The following is a 9,607-nucleotide window of genomic DNA, read 5'->3' as shown; positions in this document are numbered from 1 at the left end:
ACAGCACCATTTGCAATGGCTACACGACCATGGCGCAAGGCACCAAATAGATCATACAGAATTTGTCCATCCAACTCATGTTGCTCCAGCCCTTCTGGATGAGCAGCCTAGGACTTTGCTGTATACTCATCCTAGAAAGGAAAAGACATTATCAGCCATGTTTAGGACTAGTTGGCAAGCTGCTACAAACTAAAGATGCTAAACACAACTATTTAGTCTAAAATGAAGCCATTTATTCAATAGACCCAAATTATATTTTAAGATGAGCACTCTAATGATGGCTGCATTTTCTACTAGATAGACCACTCTAATGTCTATAACCAAACAAGATTGAACATGAAGTATTATGTCAGAACCTACAAGCAGCAGCTTGTTAGATACATACCACAATCTTTTGTGCTTTGCGGCTGTTGATTGCACCAGGTCTGCCAGTGCCATCCACATTTTTCATGCCACACTTCATCACCTTGAAAGTTATCATATCAGTTGCACTCCCAGGGCCAAATTTCTCACCCTGCAATAAGGAATAAGTATGCATACCATTCTCAAGAGAGTTCTGTATGTAATTTATATAAAGAGAAGAAGTGTGCCAACCAAAAGTTGTCTTGTCTCCCCAAATGGTCTAGATCCACCACGATTTTGAGCAATATCATCAGAAGATAACCGAGATTCCTGCCCCCTCTTTCGTTTTGTGAGGAACTCTTCTGAGCACCAATAACGACAAAGAGAAGGCCATGCAGTACGCTTGCACCACTTCACTCTGCTATTCAGATATTGTTCATATGTAAGCTCTATCGGTCATGCCAACTTGTCATCTAGGTTCTGCTTCAGTACGTCCTTGTAGTACACCTTGACAGTATCCACACGAGCTTGGTACAAAATGTCCTTGACCTTTTTCCTAACATAATTTTCCAAAACACAGTCTGCTTCTTGCTGATCCTCCCTTTTGACTTGAAACAAACGCTACATGCAAAAGCGAAGAAAGTCATTTCATCATGCAAGGAATGACCACAAATAATTACACATATAGTAACCATAGTAGTTATGGTACATGTGTGTCAACTTATACAAAATTCATGTTACTTACCCAAAATTCAGAAAGTACACGATCTCCAGCAGTATGTCCGTTCTATCCTTTGGTGTTAGGAAATAATCAGCCCACTCCAGTGATGGGCGGGTGTTAAGAACTACACCATTTTGATCCTTGTCATCTACCAGGCCCGGGTATTCTCTCTTAATAATAACCCCAACTTGAGTAGAGTACTTATAACCATGATAACCAACATAAGTAAATTGCCTTTTCACCAGTACAAGATGAAAGACATGTAAACAATGGTTAGTAAAAGGGTTGAAAAGTTGGGAGACAAAATGTAGAGATAATTGTGTACTCACGTATCACCAAGTGGTTCAAGGGCAACCTTGCGACCACGCACCGGCATTTTTAACTTTGTTAGACACCCCTGCTTTCTCCCCCTTTGCTTAGCTAACTATATAGAACGGATAGGTTCAGTAGCATTAAGGCTTTGGGAAGGAGGATCAGACCTTGATCTTTGAGAGGCACCATCACTTGAGTTTGAAACACGAGAAGCACTCCCTTTTGCACGACTATTACGGCTATGACGAATGCTACTCACCATCTGCAATGGAAAATTATAAGTGAGATTTACCATGCAGATTCAAAATACAAATATAACATTCTGTACAACATAATTTTCACAAGTTTGGAGCCATGACTTGAATGTAGCGAAGTACACAGTACATAGGCAATACCATATACATTAATAAAGGTTCAATACAGTAGATCCTAGGCTTGGAGAACACAAAGTTCACAAAATAGAGAGTACAATACACAAAATACTACAGTAAACATTGAAATTCAATCGTAAGCTTCATCTGAATCTTCATTCTCTTCATCTGTAGACTCTATCTCTTCATCTATAGCTTCATTTTCTTCCTCAATCTCAGCCGGATTTTTCTCTAGTTCTTCCAAGTCTTTAGGATCAATAATCTCATCTGAGACCAATGATGTTATAGAGTCCAATGCAGCTCCCAAGTCAATAACGAAGGTGCCATCTAATCCGTCCTCTTCGAAGAATTCAACATCCTGAGTTGGCCCTTCACCAAGACTAGAATCAGCATTGCTATTAATTGGAGGTATGTGTCCATGTGGAGCAACTTTATACACTACTGACCAATCCATGAGATCTTCTCTATTTTTACATGGATAAGGTAGATAGTAAACTTGACTAACTTGAGCAGCCATGACAAATGGGTCAACATTTGATAATCTTGATGTGTGCTTAATCTCTACCAAACCCAAGTTCTCAGTGCGCCGTAGTCCATTGGGTGTTGGATCAAACCAACGGCAATAAAATAAAACCAACTCAAGTGGCATGCTCCCTTCCCAAACAATTTTGATGATGTCTTCTATGACACCATAATAATCAAGAACATTGCCACTTTCATCATAAGAAGACATACAAACACCAGTATTGCAAGTGGTTAGTCCAGATCTTCCCTTCTCATACTACTCAGAACAAAATCTATAACCATTGACATCATAACCATAACAGTGAACTCGGGTACAGAAACCATATGACATTTGACACAGAGCTTTGTGAACAATAGATGATTGCATGCACTGCAAAATGTAGTTTATATGTTAGCGGTGTCTGCTGTGAAACTAACACAAATGCAATCTCATATGCATAGAGACATTACTTGGTCCTTGAACCATTCAAAAAAAATATGGCCCTTGTTTTATGGAACGGCCATAATTCTAGCCATTTAGTCTCAATTCATGTTTCTGCTGTTCAGTTGGAACAACACGGCTCTTCCACTGCTCCTTGTCAAATTTTCTACATTAATAGAATTACTATTATGCACACATATCATAACTTAATTGAAATAAATGAGTGATTGTGATTTGAAGTATGTACTCAAAGAAATCATCCATCTCAGGTATGTTAGTTAGTATGTACAGAAAGGCAACCTTGTACTCTTCTCTAGAGAGCTCACGGGTACCTCTTGGGCTGATGCATCTACCCGAGTATTGGAAAATTTCGAGGTCACATACGCTTTCAAACGTAGAGGCATCATCATCATATCGGGGCATCTTGTTTTTAGTAGACCGAGCGCTTGCTCTAAAATACAAGGACACAAAATTTGTAGCCTCTTCAACTAGAGAAGCCTCAAGAATGCAACCCTCAATACGTTCCTTATTTCTTACTTTCTTCTTAAGTTTTTTGATAAACCTACACATTGATACGAAGATATCATGGACAAAATTATAAATAAATTTTTATGTCACAAAACTGATTCTGAGATTTACCTCTCATACGGGTACATCCAACGGGGTTGGACAGGCCCTCCTAATCGTCCCTCATAAGGTAAATGTATGATTAAGTGTTGCATAGGGTTGAAAAAAACAGGAGGAAATATCTTCTCCAGTTTGGACAGCAGCACGGGAACATTCTCTTCTAGAGAACGAACAATGTCTTTACTAAGCTCTTTAGCACACAACTGCCTATAGAAAAAGCTAAGCTCAGCCAAACAATGCCATACATCCTCTGAAAGAAATCCCCGAAATGCAACTGGGAGAAGGCGCTCAACAGAGATGTGGAAGTCATGACTTTTGAGGCCTAAAATCATTTTTTGCACTAGGTTAACACCACGCCTGATGTTGGCTGCATATGCATCAGGAAATTTCAGATCTTGGAACCACTGAAGAATGGTTATCTTGTCATCTTTGTCAATGCAGAATGGAGCCCTTGGCATTTTCCACTTCCCCTTGTTATTTCTCACTAAATTCAGCGAAGGCCGGACACATATATCAGCTTGATCTAGTCTAGCTTTCACATTATCTTTGGTCTTCTCAGCTATGTCAAAGCAAGTGTTCCAAATAGCTTCACCTACATTTCGCTCATTATGCATTAAGTCAATGTTGTGTGGGAGCTTTAACTTAGAAAAGTATGGAAGTTGCCTAAAGCAGCTCACAAAAGTCCAATTGTGTAGTTTTCCATAGTTTGGTGTATCATCTACAAACTTCTGTAGATGGTCTTCCACTTCCTGCCCTGTTAAGCGCCTAGGTTGTTCCTCAAGCACTGTTGTGTTCCTACGAAATGCATTAGCTTGCATTCTAAATGGATGATCTATAGGAAGGAAGCGTCTATGACAATCAAACCAACAAGCCTTACGTCCATGACGGAGATGAAATCCTTGGCAACCATATCCACATGGACATGCTAATTTGCCATTGGTACTCCATCCAGCAAAGTCTCCATAAGCACGAAAATCATGCACTGACCAAAGGTAACTTGCCCTCATTGTAAAGCTGTGCTTGAGTGAAGCATCCTTTGTTTGGACCCCCACCCACAGTTTTTTTAGTTCATCGACCAAGGGCTGCATCAGAATATTCAATTTCCTTCCAGGATGCTCAAGGCCAGGGACTACAAGGGCAAGAAAAATATACTTTGGTCCTAGGAGTATGCCTGGGGGCAGATTTAGTGGAGCAATGAACACCGGCCAACATGAGTATGCAGCAGCATTCAAGCTAAATGGTGTGAAGCCATCAGTGCAAACAACAAGTCGCACATTTCTAGGCTCCCTTCCAAAATCTGGAAAGTCCACATCAAATTGCTGCCATGCTTCTCCATCACAAGGGTGGACTATTTTACCAGACATGGAGCGATTGTGCGATCGCATTAGCTTGGCTGTTTCTTCATGTGCATACAGCCTTTGTAGTCTATCCGTTATTGGAAGATAACGCAAAACTTTGCGTGCAACTTTGTTCCGGCCTTCTTCATATCGATTGGCATTACAGAAGTCACATTTATCTTTGTTCTTGTTATCTCCATAGAAAAGCATGCAATTGTTATAGCACACATCAATTTTAACATATGGCATACCTAGGCCATCTAGCATTTTTTCGACTCATAGAAGTTCTTTGGCAACTTAGAGTCCGAAGGCAGGAGTTCATGGATTATTTCTAAGAAATCATCATAGTGGTCAATTAACATATTGTACATTGACTTCACAGCAAGCAAGCGAGCTACATCAGAAAGTGACGAGTGGGTAGTTTTATCATGCACCAATTCATCAGCATTAGCAACCATTCTATAAAAGGCTTGGGTAGAGGATGTTGACGTATCATCTATAGCTGGTGGATGTCCGCCAACCAGATCAAATAGCATATCATCCATACGGTCAACTTCATTGCAACCCTCCTCAGTACCTACAGTGCTATGTTCATCATGACTAACATGACTCTCACCATGTTCTGTCCATGTTTCATAATCTTCTCTAAAACCAAATTTAAACAAATGAAGCTCTATAGTATTCCTTTTCTGCCTAAAGTAGTTCCTGCACATGGCACAAGGACACTTGATGGTATCATTTTCAACCACATCCGATAAAGAGAATGCATGATTCAAGAATTCAGTTGTTTCATCAACCCATTCATTAGAGGGAAGTTTACCATGTTGCCAACCATTATACATCCACGAGCGTGACATTTGAACTATCTCTGTATTGCAAATATAAATTTTTAATTGTTAATTTAGACCATGCATATAGGCATACAACATATCTAGGAATGTGGCATATCTATCATTCCATAACAGAAGACGTGTATACCAACCAAATTAACAAATGTACACTGGTGGCAATCACAAGATAGCAGCAGTGTGTAATAAAAGCATACCAATCATATTAACTAGTGATAACCGATGGCAATCACAAGACGATGACAGCAGTGTGTAATAAAAGAGAATGAGCATCACAACATAGCAGAGCACATTCATAAACACAACAAAAAGTAACACTGATGAACAGCCTATACAATATAAAGGCAATACTGATGAACAACTTATCATGTTATTGATAAAAAAAATAAAGTAACACTTATCTTAATGAAGACAACAGTGAAGCACCAATTCTAATAACAGCTATTTAGCTGTATGTCAAATTAGTAGTGCATTTGTTAGATGCCTTCAATTTGCCGCTCAACATACATCCACATAAAACCAGCCCAATGTATGAATGAATCAAACTACAAACCCCCTAATCTACCAATGAAACAAGCCCCGAGATGGCACCGCTGCTCTCTCTGCCCTTCCAGAACCATTGCTATCCCTTTCCTCCAAGAACCACTAAGTTACTCCCTACATTAATCATGTGTGTTATGAATGAAACAAAAAAAAATAGATCTACTAGCTGCAGATCTAGCAAATGCCTTCACAGCTTGGATTGAGGTTGTCTCAACTGTGAATCTCGTCCACCCTAGCAAGATGGATCTTCAGGGGAGAGGGAGGGGTCAGGCTCGACGAAGGAGACACCGGACGCTGGCTGGTTACTGATTTTTTTGTGAGTAGTTTTACGTCCGTCAAAAAAATCATCATGACTAACATGGCTCTCGCCATGCTCTGTCCAGATTTCGTAGCCTTCTTTAAAACCATATTTACACAAATGGAGCTCAATAGTATGCCTTTTATGCTTAAAATAGTTTCGACACATGGCACAAGGACACTTAGTGGTCTCATTTTCAACCACACCTAATAAAGAGAATGCATGATCCAGGAATTCTGTAGTTTGTTCAGTCCATTCACTAGATGGAGCTTTCCCACGCTGCCAACCACTATACATCCATGTGCGTGGCATTTCAATTATCTCTGTGTTTTCAAATATGAAAGTGTTAATTACTAATTCATACCATGCATGTTGTCTATGTCACATTGTTTCAAAAAAAAAGCTTGCATTGTACAACTTCAAAGAGATCCTATCATTCTCGAACACAAGACATTTGCCTAGCAAAGTTAACAAATCTAAACTGATACAACCACATAATAGCAAAGCAAAACATAATGGCAAACATAACATAACAACCATTCATCTCTATTAGTTGGAGAGCATATTACTAAATAGAGCGAAAAGAAATAGTGGTACCTTGAAGCAAAAGGACAACTGAAGATGAATGTGGGTGCTTCTATTGCTGATGTAGGTTGTAGAAACAGTGAAAGAAACATCGCTTATCAATAAAATTAGCAATAGCAATTATGAAAGGAACATCAGTAAATTTAAGTCTACAAGTGAACCTCAACGGTGCTTCTCAATTTCTGATGTGTGGCGTAGCAAAATGTGGCTGAAGGTAATAGATCTCTCCAATCAAACCAGTGGCAGAGCAGATTCTTGCGGAAGGTGACGGATCCAGTGACCGAAGATGCTACCTACGATGACCACCACATAATCCATCACATTCCACATAAAAAAGGGAAAGGGTTCAGGGAAGGGCTCACGCCATGCAATTACTTATAGATTCACATGACATTAGATGGAAGAAAGACTGCGGGGTGTTGCGACCGGTGCAGTGGGTCCAAGGCAAACCTTAGATGCGCATGTACAGAGGCTTGGATCACGCAAGCGATGACGTCGATGTGGGCGTCGGCGTGGTGGCGACTCGCTGCGAGGAGGTGGGCGGCTGGCTCGGGGCGGACGGGCGTCGATCTAGGCGGAGCTGAGGCGGACGGACGACTGGCTGCGGACGGACGGACGGCTGAGGATGGGACGCCGGCGGCCGGAGGCGGAAGGGCCACCAGCCCGCTGGGCGGACGGGCCGCCGCCTCCTAGCTGAAGGCGGGAGGACCACCGGCCGAGCTAGGAGAGTGGAGGCGGGCGGGCCACTGGCCGGGGCGGGTGGAGAGGCGGACGCTGCGACGGCAGGGAGCTGGGTGGCTGGAGAGGCGGAGGCGGCGACGACTGGGAGTTGGCCGGGTGGAGAGGCGGAGGCGCGACAGAACGGGAGCTAGGCGGCGGGTGGAGATGCGGATGTGACTAGAGGCTGAGGGCGCTGGGGGATGGATAAGGTCTGACGTTTTTTTTTCATTCTTTGCCTTTTGGATCCATAGAGTCCATAGGCGCAAAGCCGGGCCAGCGAAAGCGCAGGTGGGAAAATTGGCGCGTTTTTTATCCCAAATTACCCCGTGTACATATGTGATAGAGAAATTGCGTAACTCACAGGGAATTGTAGGTAATTATCCTGTGAGCTAATTTCCCTGTGCGTATCACTTAAACCGACAGGGTTATATTATTACCCTGTGAGTTTGGAGAACCGACAGGGTAAATTATATTTTTACTGTGAGTTTTCGTGGAACCGACAAAAAATATATACGGCACACAGGAAAAATCTAGTTTCCACATTGCTGAAATGAGTAAATACTTAGTTTCCAATCTTATTATGTCCACCTTACATCACTTTTTAGTTTCCTATACATAGATGAACCACTCTTCTCAATTGTCATATTATTTGTGCTTGAGGAAGCCTATAAAATTATTATTATTATTACAAAGTTCAATTCCAAAGAATGGTTTTATTGAAGGGAGTGTGGTGTAGGTTATCAGAGAATGATTGTTTCTTAGATTTGCTGCATTTTAGATAGCTAAGAGACAATGCTTAAGAGCATCAACTTTACTCTAGAGATTTACTTCCTCCTCTAATCCCCCATTCTTTGCTCACTATCGGGAACGGGAGCTTTGCCGTGTGCCCTAGGCACACGGCAAAGCCACGAATACACTCGGCAAAGGGTTTGCCGATTGTAACACTCGGTAAAGGGCACTCGGCAAAAAATTCATCGGCAAACTAATTTTGCCGAGTGTTTTTCGTCGGGCACTCGGCAAAGACGTTGCCGAGTGCCCAAAAAACACTCGGCAAACATTTTTCGCAAGAAATAAAAAAACAAATTGCCACCGGCCGCCGCAAACCACGGCCACCACGCCGCCACCGGCCACTGCCCACTACGGCCACCACGCCGCCACGCCCACTGCCGCCCCACGCCGGACGCCGCCCGCCACCACGCCACACGCCACCCACCGGATCCGGGAGAGGGGGGGCGGCCGCCAGGACGTCGCCGAATCCGGGAGGGGAGGGGCCGCCGCCGGATTTGGGGAAGGTGTGGAGGGGGCGGCGCCGGGGAGAAGGGGAGGGGGCGGCGGCCGGGGGAAGGAGGGGTGGCCGGGCTGCCGTTGGATCCTGTCGGGAGGGGAGGGGCCACCGCCAGATCCGGCCGGGAGGGGAGGGGCCACCGCCGGATCTGGGGAAGGAGTGGAGGGGGCGGCGCCGGGGAGAAGTGGAGGGGGCGTGCGGGCGCGGCGCGGGGAGAAGGGGAGGGGCCGCCGGCGGGGAGAAGGGGAGGGGGCAAATAACTTGTTTGCCGAGTGTTTTTAGCGCAGCACTCGGCAAATAACTTGTTTGCCGAGTGTCCGAGAGAATACACTCGGCAAACATAAAAACACTCGGCAAATTTGACGTTTCCGGTAGTGGTTTCTGTTTCGTACCAGAATAGGTGCTGCTGAAAGTGAACAGTTCTTACCAGCAGCCCAGCGGTGTGGTCTCCAGCTCATGGATCTCATCGTTATTGTGTCCAAGGTGTTTGATCAAGCACCAATAAGTTGGATTTGTGTGAGATTAAACTGTAAGAACTCATTCAATTTATGATTCTAAGACATAATAGTTGTACATGAACGTAACTTTGAAAAGACCTGAGACACTTGCATTTGTAGAGTTATAAATCTGATGAATTATTATCTAATATAGGATGTTGCGAGAACCTCAGCT

General features: G+C 43.3%; 1 protein-coding gene across 1 annotated transcript; it reads right to left on the bottom strand.

Annotated features, from left to right (window-relative positions):
- Window positions 1-1,876: 1,876 nt before the first annotated feature.
- On the bottom strand, window positions 1,877-4,905 carry LOC136479168 (uncharacterized). Its single transcript, XM_066477119.1, has 2 exons — window positions 3,332-4,905; window positions 1,877-2,210 (listed from the first exon to the last, which is right to left on the bottom strand). The coding sequence occupies exons 1-2, from the start codon at window positions 4,903-4,905 to the stop codon at window positions 1,877-1,879; spliced, it is 1,908 nt and encodes a 635-aa protein (XP_066333216.1).
- Between the last annotated feature and the right edge of the window lie 4,702 nt (window positions 4,906-9,607).

This window comes from Miscanthus floridulus, chromosome 9 (assembly GCF_019320115.1).
Source record: "Miscanthus floridulus cultivar M001 chromosome 9, ASM1932011v1, whole genome shotgun sequence".
NCBI lineage: Eukaryota > Viridiplantae > Streptophyta > Magnoliopsida > Poales > Poaceae > Miscanthus > Miscanthus floridulus.
The sequence above is the reverse complement of the archived record's forward strand: the minus strand, read 5'-3'. Positions and strand labels throughout refer to the sequence as shown.

Excerpts from the sequence above, each read along its gene's own strand:
- LOC136479168 (XM_066477119.1), bottom strand. The coding sequence starts at position 4,905 with ATGCCATATGTTAAAATTGATGTGTGCTATAACAATTGCATGCTTTTC. Across the intron at positions 2,211-3,331 it reads TGGATGTACCCGTATGAGAG|AGAAGATCTCATGGATTGGT; the intron begins GTAAATCTCAGA and ends ATGTAAAAATAG.